We start from the raw sequence: 19,046 nt of genomic DNA on the forward strand, positions 1-19,046 counted from the left end.
TTCCAAAAATTGTTGAAAAATAATTTAATAAATTGTTTCATTTTTTTGTTTTGAAAGTGAAGTTAGCACAATTAGCATTAGATAATTTCTATTTAAAAAAAACATAAATTTATATGCGTTTTAATTTAACTTAAAAAGCCTCGGGTGTAGAGTGTGTAGATCTTGTAGAAATGATTTTGTTAAAATCTCCATACGTAAACTCATAAGTGTGAGTGTGACATTTGACAGATAGATACAAAACGTAATGTTATTGTTCTCTTACATACTTGTCATACACTCGTGCGAATTATTCTGTTCTGTTAAGTTCGTTTATTCCGTTCATTTATTTTATTTATAACCGGCTGTATAAAATATCCAGATGGAGACTTTACTTTTATATTAAACTTTATTCTGTTTAGTTCGCCAAAAGATAGAGTGAGGGCGTTAGTGTGACAGATTTCATATAAAAAAGCTACTGTATTAGAGATCTTTTCCTGATCCATTCCTTCGATTAATTTTCCATTCTGTTCCGTTACTTATTGATTAATTTCCATTTTTTCCATTTTTTTCTTCTGATCAACTCTAGGTAAAGGAGAACGATTCACTTGTTACCCGGTTTTTCCACAAGGATGTAGATTATCATACAATGTTTCATGATAAAACTTCTATAAGTTTAAGTTAAGATTTAGATATTCTATATTCTAAGATAATATTTACAAATGTAAATAATTTGATTCAGATAAAGTACAATTCATCTCAAGTAAACGCAATATTCTATCAAATAAAAAACCTCTATCAAGGTGAAGAACGAGTGACGAAATCAAAATTTGAAACACAAAATTTCTGATATCAATTTTGTGACGAAAATAGTTGGTAGATATATTTTCTGTGTACTGTGAATATAAACTTAATATACATTTGTATATTCGGAACGTTGCTTCATTGCATCAGCATGAACTCAAAGTAAAAAGGAGAGAATTTCTGCTAATCGTCCGCTGTGATTAGACATTTTCACCTATTATACTTTATATAAAGCAGTGTTACAAGATAGCTGGGAGAGAAAGGGATTTTTTGGAAGTCTGAATTAATAATTTTTTGGCCTTCATTGAAAGAACTGTCAGTACAATTGCCGCAAGAGGGAAAGTACTAAATACGTCTAATACCAGTAATACGATCAAGTACAATAAAAATACCGAAAAAATACCAAGTAATACGATTTAGTAATGAGGAATTTTTAAAGCACTGACTGAGAGAAACGAAACACATACAAACCGAAATAATTAAAATTCAATGCACATATTTTTGTTGATTTTGTTAAATCTTTTTTACATTTTTGAAAGGTGTTCTAAGAAGCTGACACAATTTCATATTTAAACAAAATCTCTACACAAATCAGAAGATGAAAAAATATATTGGACCGAAGTTAGGTTAGATTTTTACATATCAAAACTAACAAATTTTGTGTGTTGAAGAAATATATATAAAATCTTGTGCGTTTGCATATTTTTATGACATTGATTCAGTTATTTTGTTCAATTAATATTTTGTAATATTAAAATTGTGAGCAAGTATGTTGCAAAATACAAAAAATATTGTTTTTAAATTATTTCTCTTTCACACAGATGAATATCAGATCGCTTGTGAATGCTCTAAAAAATGTGTATTACTTGTGTGCTTGAATTTTTTGGAATTTTTTGAATTGATTGGAATTGTACTAGATTACATTATATGAACTACGATGTTGCAGTTATGTCTTACAGTATTTTCGCCCTTGCTTCAAGGCTGCCCTATACGGAAGCTCTTTAAAGACATATAATTATATGTAAATCAATGCAGTTCATAAGTCAACCAAAGCGGCCAATTGGAGCTGTCAAAAGAACGCACGAAGACTATGGTTTTGAAGTCGAGAGTACTGTGTACATAAAAATTAAATATTTTATTAGTAAGAATTTGGTTTCTTGTTTATTTAATTGACATATTTAACATTTCTAAATGTATATCACTGTTTGAACTAAAATGAATAATAATATATATTTACATTTAAAAATTACGTAGCTTTAAAAGCAATCTTCTTACATTAAAGTCAATTGACAGTGAAAGATCGTGGTGGCAATAATTTGATGCATAAAAAAGATCCCAGAAACAAATGAAGAAGAATGAAAGTTGAAAATTGCAAAGAGGGCGACTCTTTAAATTAACTTAAGGTTGATTTTTCTGAAGTTGTTTAACGTAAGAATGTTTGAAAAAAGAAATCATGTAAAAGCTGAAATCATGAAATAATCTAGTTAATAGCGATAGCCAATGTTCGATAATGTGGCGTTAAACATTTAACAAAGATAAATTGATTTGACGTAAATTGTGCAACGTCTCAACTCGTGATGATTAACTTTTTTTTGATAATTAGGATATAACTTTATTAAAGGAGAGGTGGAACATAAGAACAGGACAATGAATGATAAAATTAATTAAGTGAATGATCTCAATTTAAAGGTAATTTGTTCAAAAAATTATTTTTTTGACTTTCTTTTATCGTCAATGTCTAACAAAAAATAAACATATTTTTCAATTCTATGAAAGAATCATATTCGACTACATTCATTTCAAATCTTTTGAAATATTTTCCCACGCGGTCATTGTTGAGGTTACTTAATTATCCATAGAATTGTTTCCGATTGCAAATCCATATTGTTAACATTTTAAATGATAGTAATGAGTAAAAATGTATAATTATTACTGATTTAGTTTCGTTTTTGTGCAAAATTGTATTGTTTGATCAACAATTGTTATATGTTGTATGTTATTCTTTACCATAATTATATTCTTTACCATAATTTATTTGTGACTATATTAATAGTCCGATATATGCACCCCGCGCATAAAATTCTGACGGTTAAATGAATATATCAGCGTTGTTGAAATTCAATCTGAGTGAACTTGTGATGCCGACGCTAACTGTACGGTGTTTCCGTGTATCATCATATAAACTGAAGTACCAGCAATCGAAAATAATGGCAGAACCGATGTGTGCATGTATATGCGAATCGTTTGAACATTATATAGATAGATTATGTTGTTTAAGTTTATGAATGGTGGCTGTGTGGTTCTTATCGCAATATCCATTTGTATTGTCCTTCAATGTGCGTCTCAAAAAAGAAAACAAGCAAATTGAATCAAACTCACTAAACAGCTATAATTACATTATTTGTACACAACATACGTTGCTTTTTGGTTGCATTGTAGTTTGATGATTATATTTTGTTTTCATCGTATGGGAATATGAGCACTCAATGCTACAGGCCACGTGCCAATTTAGGGGTGATTTTAATTTAACTCAATTGGATTTGCTGCTACTATAGTTTTCCATGATTTTAAATATGTATTAAATACTGTTCGCATATCCGTTGATTTTTTTTATGTGCTGACGTTAACGCAACTTCGTAGCCGATAAAAAACGTCCTTTGAATGTCAATGAGTCGAAATGATCAATGTAACGTACGCTTTATGCCACATTCAACGTCCAATAGCACGCAAGATTATGTTGCATTCATGGAAATTATATTTTTTCGGTGTTGTTGGCATTCAAAAAACCTACTTGAAAATTCATAACAAGTATTTAATCAAAAGCCACTTCATAATAATAACTTTTGTTATATTTGTGTTCTGTTTTTATTCCGCTCTTATGGCAAAAGCCAAAGTCAAATGCGTGAGATTTTTTGATATCCAATTGAAAAAAGGAACATGAGAAGAAAATATCCATCACACGTCGAAAAGATTTTTGTTATTTGACTATTCTATCATATACAGAGATACCCAGCAAACAATTGATAGGGCAAATGCATCCATTATGAAGCACATATTGACGGTCGTTTTCGGGGTTAGATTCGTGTGTAGTTTCAGTCATTTCCATAGGTTTGGCATGGTGGAACATTCAGGTGTGAAAACATGGAAAAAGGGAAAGACAACCATTAATATCAGTTGAACTGGGTATAAAATACTTTTTTTAAATTAAAAACTTTACTCACCTACGGGCACTCCCCCTCCGTACAATGTTGTACTATTGTACAACTAGACCACAAGACTTTATATAGTCTGTTCATGTCTAGCTACGCTAACTATAATAGTTAAAATATTTTATTTTATGTAATTTTTTGAATGTATGATTAATTGATGATGTTTGTTAGTTGACATTGTTGTTTTGGTCCGGCGGTCTTAACAATGAAACTGGCAATGGTACATCAAAGATCCGGCAAAGTCCTATGTAATTTAAAGCAAATACATTAAATAATGAATATTCTGTTTCCAATTGATTCATACCTTTGAGCATAATGCATTTTGCTGCAACAATATCTCGGTGCCAAGTAACTGTTTGTGGAACAACATCATCATCATCAACATTTAATGGCCAATTTTTGTAGGTAACTTTAACCTTTGACATTAAACGCCCAGTCTGAAGTTTTTCGTTCACAGCCTCACGATTGCCATCGATAATTTGTCGCTGAATAATTGCACGTTTTCTTCTCAAAACACGTCTGTTGACCGTTGACACAATGATATCTGGCAGTCCAGCGACTGAATCTGGCAGGCCATCAATCTTTTTCGCTCTACAATCGTAGCACACTTTAAATCGATCATCTTTTGTGTGCCTTGGAAAGCATTCCTGACAATTCGCGCATGTTTGTGATGTTCCCCATTCATCTTGCATTTCAACTTCTGAATGTCCAAGTTTCTTAATGCTCACACGAAACTTACGCGATCCCGGACATCTTTTACGCTTTTTTATTCCAAACGGTCGATCGGGTTTCATCGCCCAAGCACCAAATTGAACCAACGACGGTTTGTTGTTTGTCACACACACGGCGATTTGATCATTTACTCTGGTCGAGCGAATGTGATGGTCTAAATCCAGTCGTGCATATTCACGCGTCGCATAAGCTGCCATTCCTTTTCGTAACATTTTAATGCGATATTCAATGTATGATTTCCATGTTGAATTACGTGGTGATGGTGGACGATATGGGTATGTTTTGAGATGTTCCTTCTCTTCGATATCAAACCATCCAGCCAACTTTTTCGCTTCTTTGTCTCGTTTTTTCTGCTGAGTTTCCCAATGAAAACGCTGGTTTGGTATTATAATGTTTTCCTTCAAAATGCAAAATGGTACAAAAAACTATGAGTTTCTATTCAAAACCATTTCAAATTACATTTCAAAATATGTTACCTCAACAGCCGGCTCATCAGGTGTTTTTTGAATGTTGCGACGCACTACAGTTAACCACGATTTTTCATTTGGATCGATTCCAATGATGTATTTCTTGCCAATGAGTTTTTCCGGCCCCCGATTCGCTTGGGTTGTTTGCTGTGGTCGTTGTTGTCGCTGTGGTCGTTGTTGTCGCTGTGGTTTCTTGTACATTATGGATATTGAAACACTATCGGTCAAAATCTGATGATGGAATGATTTCGATTTGCCCAATTTATTTATTTCACCGACATCGAACAACATATTCCATAGACCTGATCGATCAGTTTGGGTGTAGTACTTTAAATTTCTCTTATTCATCCGGTTGGTCCGCGTATTGAGAAAAGAAGGCACCAAATCAAGCTCGTTTACAATTTTATAATACAAGTCCTTAATGTCCAATCGCACGTTTTTCAAATGGTAGTCGCATAATGGTATAAGAGCAAAACTGCTTATTTTTGGTGGTCGATTGATTGTTGGCTCTTGAAAGTTCGGATTGTTACGAAACATTTCATGAATGGTATGCCATTGTTCGGCATGACTGTGATACACTTCTATTTGCCGTTGCATTTGACCGAACAACCACAGTGATTCAAACCAACGATATTTTGCGAAAAATTTCATACTCACTGTTCCCGACCATCCAATTTCAGTCAAATCTCTCATTAAAATATTGAATTTTTCAACGCGTTGTGGATCCACATTATTACCATTATTACCATTTGTTAAATTCTTAAATCGATATGAAAACTCTTTGGCATTTCTGATGTCGATGTTATCAAATCTTGAGCCATTGTGGAATCGATTGCGATACCAACAACGCATTCGAAAAAAATTCTCAAGTCGTTTTTCACACCATGTGTTGGTATTGGTTTGAATGTTTGTGATATATTGTTTATAAAAATATCTCAAACCATTTCCCAACTTTTCATCATCTGGCCATCGGAACTGTTCTTCACTGTTTCTTTCTACCATGAAACGAAACTCGGGCAATATCCGATATTGACTTCTGATATTGTTAACGTGTTGGTTTAATACCGCTCTGAAACAATCGGCAATGAACAGGCTTGGATGTGGTTTCAAAAAAAATGCACGATCGTCATTATCAAGTGCTTCATTCAAAATAAAAAGAATAGAAAGTGATGCCAATGCTGCCACTTCTGTCATTTGAACACTGCGCTCGAATAGCATTTTGGTCACAACTTCTCCAACTCTTTCAATCCGTTCATGTTGTTGTCGCAGGATTGTTTGAAGTCCACATTTTATTACAACGTATTTGCTTTCTTCTGGTTGATTATCATCGAGCTCGTCGTCATCCATGTCTTTTTCTGTTCATTCTCAAAAAACTGATCAAATTATTCGAAAATAAAAAATAGACACAAATTTAGAAAAAAAATGCAACAAAAAAAGCATAGATTACGAATAAAATGAGATCACAATTTAAATGAAAATCACTTATATCACAATTCAAATTAATCACTTCTTACCTCAACGATGTCACTCTGTATTCTGATTCAAATGATGAAATGTTTTCCAATATTCCGCAGATGAAAATTTTGTTGGAATATTCACCGTCAATTTTATGAATGCTTTCTTATTTTTAAATAACAACAGAGACAATCTCAAAACCAACAGTGAATTTATCCGTTTAACATCGAACAAACAAAATCATTGGAACAAATGTTAGCCAAAAATGACGACAAACAAATTGTTTCATACTCTAATATAAACACTCACACATAATTCTCAAGAATTCCTTTTACAAGCAAAGCACAATTTGTTACAAACAAAAAATGAGAACACACTCATATCACAATTCAAATCAATAACTTCTTATACTATATAACGCTGTGTCCTGATTAAAACGATGAAAATGTTTTTTTTTATTTTGAAATGAAAACAAAGACTGTCACAAAACGGACTGTGAATCTTTCCATTTGACATCGAGTGACTTCTACAGTTACGTTCCAAACACACCAAACCGTTGCTAAAATGACGATAAACAAAAAATGAATCTCATGTACAAGAATTCCATTTATTATTCACTGAATTTTGTTTTTTTTTTTCAACACAATGGCAACTTAACCATAATTACTTACCTTATTCTTAACAATAACTTCAAAATATTTTGATGCGAAAAAATCCCTATTTAGTTCAAAGAAATTAATTGATACGATGCAATGTTTACGAAGCACATTTTGAATGTAATCAGAAAAATCGGCTTCGATATGATACACACCAATACACACAGCTACCAACTGTCAAATGTCGTACACATTCAAACATGTTTCGAATTCGAAATTCGAATTTGAATTATGAAATAAAAAAAATAAAAAAAATAAAAAAATGTTTCTGAAACTAAAATCAAATCAAACAAATCTAAAAAAAGGTACATTTATAAATGTATTTCACAGTCACTTGAAATTCCTACGCAATGTTTTTTTTTATTCATGCACAATCGAAACACACACAGAGAGAAGAGAGTAAGATTTGTATTTTCATCCTCTTTTTTTCCGGTTTGTTTTTCAAATTTCATTTGCTTAAAATCAATCGTATGAATACGATATTATGAACTCAACGAGTTTATGTTATTTACATTTGTTTACATTGTATTGCCGCTACAGTTTCTTAGAATATAATAACAAAAAGAGAAACAATCGAAACACACAACACGAAAAAGCCGAAAAAGTGGTTCACATTATGCCTATATTCTACCTTCCATTTGACACGAAAATTGCCACAAAAATGGGTTAAAGCGTTACATTTTTTAACGTTAAAATGTCCTAAAAACGTTACATATTTGTTCGTTGGGTATACAAACAATTTTTATTTGGATCACACAGTTACCATGGTGATACATATGGGCGGGAATTCGTTTCTCGCTTACCTACATTCAAAAGGATAATATCATATTAAATAATAAATGCAAAGCATATGATTTGTTCCTGCCTGAAATATTTTTGTAGTTTGTTTTACTAAACGGATGACGAACAGAAGAAAAAACATTCTCTCGTTTTCACTTTATTCAACACCACAATTATTACGATTGTCAACAAATAAATATCAAACAGTTGTAGATTATACGAATCAATTTCCATTTCATCGTTTTATTTTTCAATTTTAATCTCTTCCTTGCCTACAATTTAATGTCGGAATTGTTTGATATAAATGTGAAATAATATATGTGTAAATCATCGAATAAATGGAAATATGATTCCTATATACTTTACTCTTGAAATTTTCACAGATCGTTTAGTACTTTTTTCCACTCTGCAATTAGAAAATTTCCTTTTGTTCGAATATTAAACCTGAGGCAAAACATATAAAATCATAATGTGTTAGATATTTTTTAATGCTGTTAAACATAATATTAACGAAAAAAAAATCAAGTTATGAACATAATTTTGTTCAATGGGACATTTCAAATTACATATGTTTTTAACACCAGTGCGAAACATTTGGACCAGAGGTTATTGTATACAAAAGAATACAAATAGCACAATTATATAATAACAGCAATAAAAGGAAGTAGAAAAAGCCGTTAACGTTTTTCACCTCTATATGAACAAACGATTTCTCAACGCATCTCAAGATAAAAAATAATTATCATTCGATCAATTTCTTCATGCAAATTTTCATTTACATTTCAGGTGACATCGCTCTAGCAATAAAAATACAATATTTTCGTAATTTTCCGTTTTATCACTTCAAATTATTATAAATTTTCGAATGATTTATCCATTTTTTTAAATAATAAAACAATATTTTGAAATGTTTATATTTTGGTAAGTTCACTGTTTGACAAGAAACAAAACAGCATCATTTATTAATTCCCATTTGTAATTTCGTTTTTGTTCCATATTCTTACTATTGCGTACATAATTCATCACAGTCAGGCAAATTGATGATCAAGCCTTTGTAGTTATGACTAATTAGTTAAAATCATTATAATAGGGTAGAGGTCCGTAGGTTGAAACGGGTTTTGATTTTTAGCTAAAAAAAATTACTCAAAGAAAATATTACGGAGAGTCATATATCGTTGAAAAGGTAATGTTCTTGGTTACATTTTTGCCCAAGAAATTAATTGAATTACTTCAAGAACAAAAAAGTTATGACCAATTTTCCGACCACATGATTTTTTCCAAAAAAAAAATTGGTCCGTAGGTTGAAACACACATTGCAATTGAGAAAATGGTGCAATTAATGAAATAAAAACACTAGCTATCAAGTGTTTATTGTTCATTTATTTATCAGAAAGGCCTCAATTCGAAATTTCATTAATTTTCGTCAGACAGATCGGCATCCGAGTCGCAATTTTGGCACGTGAAATAGCTTCGGCTCATGTTAACGCACTTTAAATGAAATGGCCGCTGGTACTTGTTGCATTCGATTGAGTTGTTTTTGGTTAATTTGGCTGGCAGGTTTTCCATGCAGATCATGCAGGAATCCACATCTTCATCCGACGACGATGACGATTCCTTCTCCTTTTTCGCATCTTCACGCTTTTACCGATTTTTCTTGAGTTTTGCGATATTTTCTATTGATGTGAGAACTGTGCTCTTCATACGCTTACGACTGCGATTAGATTTTTTCTCTGGCATAGCTGGCTGAACGGGTCCAATTTCGGACAAAAATTCCATGGACTTCTTTGTGTTGAACATAGTAGTATGAGCTTCTAGAATGTTCCATTTGATTTATTTAAATCAGATAATATATTGAATTAACTGGTCAGTTGAGCTGACATTACGTTAGCCAGCTAAATGGGCTAAAACAATAGACGTTATTGTTTTAATGATGAATCACTTTTCTTGTTTTAATAGAAGTGATTGTTCATTATAACAATAACTTCTATTGTTTAAGTCCATTTAGCTGGCTAACGTACTGTCAGCTCAACTGACCAGTTAGTTCAAGATATTGTCTGATTTAAATTAAGTATGCACTTCCCTTTAAAACACGTAGCGTTATATAGTGTTTCAACCTACGGATCTTCGAGTGTTTCAACCTACGTACATTGTCACCATTTTTACCTGACACGAAAATTCTTGTGGATGCAAAGATATGTTCGAAATTCCTTCCGCATATTAAAATGGACCAAAAACTGTGGTGCAAATGTCATATTCATATTTTTCTTGCACTAAAGAAAATTGACATTTTTAACTTGAGGCAAAGGTATAGTGTGTTACCATTGATGCCGTTGTATTTTACGCGTAAGTTAAACAGCAGCGGCAATAGCGTCAACGGCAGCACATATGAAGCGAAAGGGGAATATGTATCGTGCATCCCTTTCGTACGCGTTAGCCGTACGAGTTCAGCATTACTCAGCTCTCAGTTATATGCTGAGCAGCAGCAAATAATGATACTCTGAAAATAACATTATTTAAATAAAGTCAGTCAAGAAAGCATGACTAACGTTAAACCTCGTAGTATATTATACTGCTTATAGGATAGCAATATGGAATAGCACATCGAAAAGTGCCTGAACAAAAATGTCTTTAAAAAACCAGAAAGTTTAAAAAAGGTACCCAAAATTGTGTGCACCCACACTCTCGTCATTAAGAATCTTCAAAGCTTTCATATGAAATTTTAAAATTAATTTTCATCACCCGAATGAACTGCCGTCTGCTATGATATGTTGGCTAATTTTCCACTTGCACATTTAATTTTTTTATTTTCTAAAAATACTTCGAAGAAAATGCTTTAAAATAAGTTGTGTGATAATAAGATTGCGTTGTGTTTTTCCCAGTGAACATTTCCTAATTTTAAATGTCAATATGTCTCTGTGTCAGAACCTTGTTGGTGTTTCGACGTTTTACATTTTTGTAATAGTTATTCTATCGCGTCTTTTCTCTGTGTACTTAAATGTATTATTTTACCAAAACTTTTATTAAAATAATATACACAGAAACAAATATCAGAGTACGGATACTCGTACTTGCAGTGTTAGCAGAGAGTCCCTTCAAAATGAGTTACTCACTCTATTTTTTGTGTTAACTTCATCCAAGTGAACACATCGTAGTGAAAGAAGAGATACAGGGGGAGGCAAAAGTTTTAAGCCTGACATATAGATGGCACTAGTTACATATTGTTCTTGTGCTGTAATTCACGTACAAACTGTCACTAGTATTTTAGAAAAAAAATTGAGTTGATATCTGTCATCGTTTGTTTTCAACAGCATTGCATACGAAGTATCCTCGAGATTTTTTATAAAATGGATAAAATCGAATATCGTGCGGTGATTAAGTTTCTGACAAAAGAAGGTGTGGCACCAAAAGATATCGATGATCGCTTGCGTGCAGTTTATGGTGACCGTGCTCCATCGTATGCCACAGTAAAACTATGGGCAAAACAATTCAAGTGGGGCAGAGAGTCATTAGAAGACGATCCACGTTCTGGTCGACCAATTGAAGCAACTGCTCCAGATATGGTGGAAAAAATTGAACACCTTGTGCATGAAAATCCACGAATGAAAGAAAGTGTTAGCAGCAATGTTTGACGTGTCAGAGAGAAGTATATTTAGAATCCTTCATGAAAAATTGCTCATGAGAAAGGTTTGCTCGCGATGGATTTCAAGAACTTTGAACAAGTCTCAAAAAGAAAAACGAGTTGCTGCTGCACATGAGTTTCTCGAGTTGTTGGAATGGAATGAAGGGGATACTTTTGATCGTATAGTGACTGGCGATGAAACATGGATCTACTACTATGATCCAGAGCTCAAAACACAGACAATGGAATGGCACAAACGTGGTGAACCAGCATTGAAAATGCCACGCAAACAAATTGCCACAAACAAGGTAATGGCCTCTGTGTTCTGGGATTCCAAAGGCATAATATTGGTTGAATTCCTCCCAAAGAACACCACAGTCACGGGCTATTATTATGCACAACAGATGCATAGATTGCGCAAAGTCATCAGAGAAAAACGCCCTAGTCTTCTCACTCCAAAAGTTCTTCTTTTGCATGACAATGCACCAGCTCACAAATCATTGTTTGCACAAGCTGCCATCAGGGAATACGGCTTCGAACAACTTCACCATCCACCGTATTCTCCAGATCTGGCCCCCCAGCGACTATTTCCTGTTTCCAAACACCAAGAGATATCTCAAGGGAAAGCAGTACAAGACCGAAGAAGAGATTTCAACCGATATTTTCAACGTATGGGAGGACAAGAGTGCCGAATGGTTTGAGGGGGGAATTAAAGCATTGAAGCATCGTTATGAAAGTGTCATTCGTGTACTTGGAGACTACTTTGAATAATAAATATACTCATTTGAAAATACAACGTGTCTTGTTATATCAGGCTTAAAACTTTTGCCTCCCCCTGTACGTTGAACGTATGCGGCTATGACTACACATGTATTTCTTCTTTCACTATGATGTGTTCACTTGGATGAAATTAACACCAAAACTAGAGTAAAATAGAGTGCTGGGGGGTAACCGCGCTTTTGAATATTGCAGATAAAGAAGAGATTTTAACTTTTTTGCGCATTTGAATAGATATAAGTACAAAATGTCAATTTTTAACAAATATGTGAGATATTGTGAGATATTCTGATCTAATAATTGTTCTGGAAGTGGGCTTTGGTGAATCCTCAGGATCATCAGACCGCTCCCAGTTCTGGAAGTGGGTTTTGGTGGATCCTCAGGATGGACCAGACTATGGTTTGACAATGCCCTGGCCCATCCTTAGGGTCCACTTCCAGAACTGGGAGCGTTCTGATGATCCTGAGGATCCACCAAAGCCCACTTCCAGAAACTAGGATATGATTGAATACTTACAGATATTGTCAGATATGGTGGGATATTTTAATTTTTATGAGATTTTAGGAATAAAGTTAAATTTTGGTGGATAAAAAAGCGCGGTTACCCCCTAGATAGAGTGCGTAACTCATTTTGAAGGGTAGACTCTCTACTAACACCGCAAGTGTGAGTAACCGTACTCGGATATTTGTTTCTGTGTAACGTTTACACATTCAAAGATATACATAATATTTTTGAAAATAAAGTATTCGAATAGTTAAAAATTGAAAATTAGCTTTTAATTGCTGCATATTTTCAGAAAATTAAAAAAAGAACTCCAATTTTTCTGTGAATTCACCATTTTGGTTATTGAAGATGGAAGCAGAGCAAAAAGGGGGCAAAAAGCGAAAAAAACGAAGTATATACAATATTTAAAATTCAAAGTATCGTATTTTCCACAGCTAACATTCAATTCTTGAGTTGATAAAAGAAAGTTTGAAATTTGAGAACAAAAGACATTTTGGAATTTGAGATGATCACGTTATGAGATAATATTTTAATAGTTTTATTGCTCGAATCGAATGTTATTCCCTTATTATTCAGTTCGTGCTGATTTCATATTCGTTCGTATAAAATGTTTGGTGCTGATTTTTAGATAAGATAAACATCTTATGTTTATATTTTTTATTCAAATGGAAAACAGGACGATGAGGTTGCTATTAAGTTAATCAAGTGTATAAAATGGGAAAAATGGAAATTCAAATGAAAAATGATATGAGAAAATATTTAAATTAACCACATATTTATTGTCAATTTAATAGGCTGCCATCTGCACTTGCTTATCGGATACCAAGCGGTGCATGTTCGACTTCATTTATTTGTTTTAACACTTTGAGTCTCCGTTTGATTAAGCAAAGTAAGTATTACTTATTTGTGAATTTGGTGAAAATGAACTTATTACCCAGTAATTTACATTACCAAAACAAAGAATTTAAAATATTTATCACCCTATTCGTTGTAACATTTTAGCTTCGAGAATGCCGTATATTGCAAATATTAATATACTCAAACATAATTTAAAAAACCAACAGGGAATTCACTGAAATATTTTAATTTTACACTCCATCACCCACTAAATCTCTAATATCATCAATATCATCATCATCCTCATCATCACTAAGTCTAATGGTTTGCATGTTTTGCTTAGACGCTTATGATCTTCCACTGTGTAATGTGAGTACTCTTTTTCCCTCTTTGTCTCTTTCTAAATCTCTTTCTTCTATATTTGTGTACCGAAAATCTGTATTTCACCTCCATTCGCATAATGTGAGTAAGTAAGTGAAGCTATCAAAGCAGTAAACGAGGGTAAATGGTTATTAGAAGTGTACAAGTACGTAAATGTCGGCACGTTTTTGTATTGTTTCCAACTTCCAGCTGTTTAACTTGCTGCACAGGACATACGAAAACCACCTACATAACATTGGTATTATATTGTTTAATCTTCTCATTTGGATCATTGTTGTATTTGCTACTTTGCGGTTCACTTCAACATCAAAGTAATATTTTATGCTTTATGCGTATGTTATTTTCCAACACTCAGACTTCACTTTATTCTACCAACGAATTGAAATTGCAGTTGATAAAAGATTTGAGCATTTCAAAATTATAGGCAGAAAAACTTATGCATTAAAAAATCAAATTGTTAAATAGCGTTGATTTTTGATGTTTCTATCTCATTTGATAGCATTTTACATAAGTGTTCTATCAAATAAAACAAAAAAAACTATAAATAATACACCATCACCTATGATATATGATACGTCATAAAAAAAAGAATGGCACTAAATAAAACGCTGAACACTGACAAACAAAATATGCCAAGAAAAAAACTAACAAAAATTACGTTAAATACATAAAAGCAAAGTTGTTACATCGTCTTTAACTTCATACACCAAAAATGTTTACTCTCTCATCTATTTAATAGCCCAAAAAATCATTCATACATCTAAATAAACAACAACAAACAAAGAAACACGGCCAAAAAAGAGTAATGTTTTCATCATGAAATGTACGACTTGCTTTGCTTTATATTGTTCGTCCGTGCGTCGGTGATGGCATTGAACAGTAGTTGGCTACAATCTCAGCCTGTTTGCTTCTAACAATACAATCGCTTTTACTACTCGTATCGCAAGAACCAAAGGGCGATGTATATTAGAAAAGTAAGCGAATAAAATCAGAAAAGCAAATTCAATCTGTCAAAAAGATTATAGACCAATTACTCGCTTTAGGGGTTCACCAATCCCAGAGCATACTTTTAATAGAGTGGCATCTTTTATACATTATAATGCACACATCGGATTGACAATGTTTGTGGATATGGTGAGCGCACTATATGTGTGTATGTGTATTTGTGCGGGAACGAGTGCGCTACAATGCTCGTTCATTTTTACATTATTTGTAATATAATAGTTAATAGGGATAAACGAATTTCGCTTTATTTGTACACCAGCTCGAGTAGTCAATATGAATTTCGGGATTTCTGTCACTTACCTTTTGTTGTTGGTTTTGCTGCTCTTATAGCTTATTCTTACTGATTCTTCGCTCACTTTTTATCTGTCCTTGATGTTATTCCTCCTCAACAACAACAACAATAGAAGGAACAAAACATAAGTAACAACTGTTGCAGGATTGACACAACAATAAGTCGAGGCAAACTCGAAATTCTGAAAGGGACTGGGGATGAGAATGGAAATGGTAATGAAATATATGCGGTGGGTGAAAATTATCGACACATAAGGCTAAATACTAAATGCTTTTAAATTTCTATTTGGGTTGGTTAAGTAATATTTACAGCTACCAGTTAATGTTTTTTTCCTCCTCTTCAATAATTACGAAAAGTATACCAAACTGATACATATAAAACAAGATAATGAGAGAATCTTTCGAACATATAAAATGCCCTTTGACTCTTTGTATATACACTATGTACTTGTACATCATATTTTTTGCTTTCCTTTTTTATGGGATTTTTGATTTTTATTCTGATTATTTGTCCGATGCTTCATTTATATTTAAATGCGTTTTTCCGCCGATTATATAACCACTCAAATAAACCTTTGAACAGTTTTGATTTAAATAAAAAAGTTTTTTTGTTGCCTTTGATAATATATGATACCAGTTTTCAATTTTCTCTATCACAGACTTGGGCTTGTGACATTACGAAATTTTTTATTTTTCTCGCGTATACAACGAAGCTCGACCATGGTATAGGATTTCCTATATAAACCTTGTAACTAACAACACCTCTAATGTGTATTCCGAGTACTAATCGACGTTTGTAACAATATGGCCGTCACGGTTTGGCAAAATCATAATGAATCGATTAAACTGCCTTAAACTGTTAAAATAAATAGATTTTAATTTTTTACATTTTTGAAAATAAAAAATCTTTTGTTGTTTTAATTTTGTGAGATTTACTGCACAATATTCAAAAATATTAAATTAATAAAAATGAATTGGTTGACATAACCTCACTTTTGTGTCACAATCGTGATAAACCGATCAAATAATTATTACTCGGAATACGCATTAGAGGTGTTGTTAGCTGCGGGCACGATCAGGCTTCGGTATACAATTACTTTGAAAACTTATGCATTGCCCATAACCACTGTAGCTGTTATTTAACTATAAATTTGGTACCATTCCGATACGTAGAAATATGATTGTGCCACAAATTGTTGTTACCACTTTCAATATATGTTCAACTTGTGCATGCAACATAGTATGCAGCTAAAATGTTAGTTTTTATGTAACAGAGTTTCATGAAATTTGCACCGATTGAATGGCTGAAAACTCCTGATTTTAAGAAATAAAAATATATCAATACACTTTATGAGCCGTAGTTCCAGACTTTCGTTGAAGACAAAATAAACACTATATGATAGGGGCGTCGCAGAAATTTGATCAGGGAGGTGCGAGAGCAATAAAAATCGAGGACATTTAATTTTTTTGAGAAAAACTAATCGTCTTGAATCAGAAGTAAATCTGTTTAACACTTCTTCTGGCCCTTCCTGTTTGTTTTTGTTTACCATCTCCCGATGTACGCTCACCATACATAAACTTAAAATGCATATAACATATGTCCATAAAGTCTTGAGAGTAAATTCAGACGTTCGCCATTTGAATAACAAACACACCATATTAAATTATTTTTTATTGGTATAAACCATGGGAGCGACGTGAAAAAACTTGACATCAGCGCCAGTCCCTCATAACTAAAAATGGTACAAATTCGCAATAGATGGCGCTTATAAATCGACTTATAAACACGCTTATAATATTTTTAAATTAGTTAATTTAAGGGTTTCAATTTTTTCAAGGGTGTTTTTTTTTGCTTGCAAAGCACAATTTTGTCTTTAATCAGATAGTTCCCAACAAATTCTATCGATTTCACCAATAATTATTATAATTGGTTGATAATGGAGATCTAATGGAGGTTTACCTTACGTTACAGCACTTAATGTTTGAATAATGGCTCTAAGACACGTTTAAAAGAAGATCCTACCATACAAACACCCGTTTATCAAAGTTCGGTTTGTCGATGTCTCTAGCCTTATATAGTAGTGCCCTAATATAATCAATGCAAAAGAAACCACTTGCACTTGATTCGTGGCTCAATTTGGAGACGAATGTTTCACCGTCCAAAATGATGAATTTTTCAGTACAACATGCTATAGGGTGAAGTAAACACCCAATTTTTGACACAATTTGGAATTTTTTCGTAATTTATTTTGCTGATTCCTAATGATCGTGTCTAAATCTATTGTTTAAGTTCAAATTTGGATGTGCTGTAACTATAAACATCACCAAAAATCATTTTTTGCTTGATCAACTCGGTTTTCGGTACTTGATGACAATTTTGAAGGGTTTGAGCATTTAAATTAGGAATACGACCGGACTTTAAGCTTTTTATAGAATCTTTATATTCATATTAAGTCCATGAAACACGATACATGCTCTGAAGACAGATTGGTTCATCTTTAGACACATGCAGAATTTGTTTTGAACTTAGCCGCCAAAGCCATTTGAGACACTTTTTCGTAAATTCAATTTGTACGTCATCGCGAATGGATGTATTTCATCGAATTGAGTTTGATAGTAGTCCCGAGGTACTGATAAACGTGCCGTGTGCATTGGTTGATATTTTTTATTTTGTTTATGTAGCGCAATAAACACCTGAATTTACTCTCAAGACTTTATGGACATATGTTAGTGTTAGTTAAACGTGCTAAACAATTATTTGAAACATTTTTTGATGGTAAAAGTCTGTTTTCTTCCATTGATGATCGCTTTCTAACACTTCGATACCTTTACTGGTACCCTATCAGCATATGGATGATAATTTTTACTGAAACGATTTTAGTTTTTTTTACTAAAATTTTAAAGTAAAAATAACTAAAAAATTTCCCTTTATATTTACCGAAAAACTTCCATAAAATTGACTATGAATTTTCAGTAAATATATCAAAAAAAAAAAATTCCCTTCATATTACCGAAAAAAATTCCATTAGGAGTTTTAATTTTTTATTTTAATTTTGATAGTTTTGATTTTTTTGTTTGGAAAATTTCAATTCAATCAAAGCATAATATTTTCAATAAATAAATAAAAGGCTGGAATTAAAATTGTTTGTAATGTCTCTTTATTAAAAACGTCATACTTTTGTAGATCAAAAATGTATGATGCAATATATTCAGGGAAGGAAAAAAGTGGGAGCGAAGCGAGCAGAATTTTTTTAGGTTTTGAAAAATTAAATACATATTTTTCCATTGAATCGACATTTTCTATTAAATCGGAATTGTCCTCGATTTTTTAAAGTTTTCAATAATTTTACAAAAATTTACAACTGGACCAACTTGGAAATGTTGCTTGACAGCTCAAATAAGTGCGTTCAATGTGTAATATTGAGTGTTTTCAATATATACAAACATGTAATTTTGTTTATGCAGAAAACAATAAATAAATTGAAACGGAAAACAAGTTTGCATAGAATGCGACGCCAACTATATGTGAATTTTATTTTTTATCGTTTTAGGC

At 32.6% G+C, this 19,046-nt stretch overlaps 2 protein-coding genes across 3 annotated transcripts; one reads left to right on the forward strand and one right to left on the reverse strand.

Annotated features, from left to right (window-relative positions):
- Positions 1-3,792: 3,792 nt before the first annotated feature.
- Positions 3,793-6,808, reverse strand: LOC116350179. Of its 2 annotated transcripts, XM_031781911.1 has the most exons (4): positions 6,703-6,808; positions 5,198-6,561; positions 4,294-5,119; positions 3,793-4,233 (listed from the first exon to the last, which is right to left on the reverse strand). In XM_031781911.1, the coding sequence occupies exons 2-4, from the start codon at positions 6,533-6,535 to the stop codon at positions 4,157-4,159; spliced, it is 2,241 nt and encodes a 746-aa protein (XP_031637771.1). In that variant the 5' UTR covers positions 6,536-6,561; positions 6,703-6,808; the 3' UTR covers positions 3,793-4,156. The 2 variants fall into 2 exon arrangements, with proteins under 2 accessions (XP_031637771.1, XP_031637770.1); XM_031781910.1 differs by having other exon boundaries at positions 3,793-5,119.
- Positions 6,809-11,423: 4,615 nt separating this feature from the next.
- Positions 11,424-12,006, forward strand: LOC116350180 (histone-lysine N-methyltransferase SETMAR-like; the record flags this gene model as incomplete). Its single annotated transcript, XM_031781912.1, has 2 exons — positions 11,424-11,702; positions 11,764-12,006. Coding segments are annotated over exons 1-2 (522 nt in total), but the record flags the coding sequence as incomplete, so codon positions are not given.
- Positions 12,007-19,046: the final 7,040 nt, after the last annotated feature.

This window comes from Contarinia nasturtii, unplaced genomic scaffold (assembly GCF_009176525.2).
Source record: "Contarinia nasturtii isolate CC-2019 unplaced genomic scaffold, AAFC_CNas_1.1 Cnas_scaffold_3807, whole genome shotgun sequence".
Lineage (NCBI taxonomy): Eukaryota > Metazoa > Arthropoda > Insecta > Diptera > Cecidomyiidae > Contarinia > Contarinia nasturtii.

What these genes read in the sequence shown, in the direction of transcription:
- LOC116350179 (XM_031781910.1), bottom strand. Translation starts at nt 6,535, where the DNA reads ATGGATGACGACGAGCTCGATGATAATCAACCAGAAGAAAGCAAATAC. An exon ending in CTGATGAGCCGGCTGTTGAG is followed by an intron (nt 5,120 to 5,197) that starts GTAACATATTTT and finishes TGCATTTTGAAG; the next exon opens with GAAAACATTATAATACCAAA.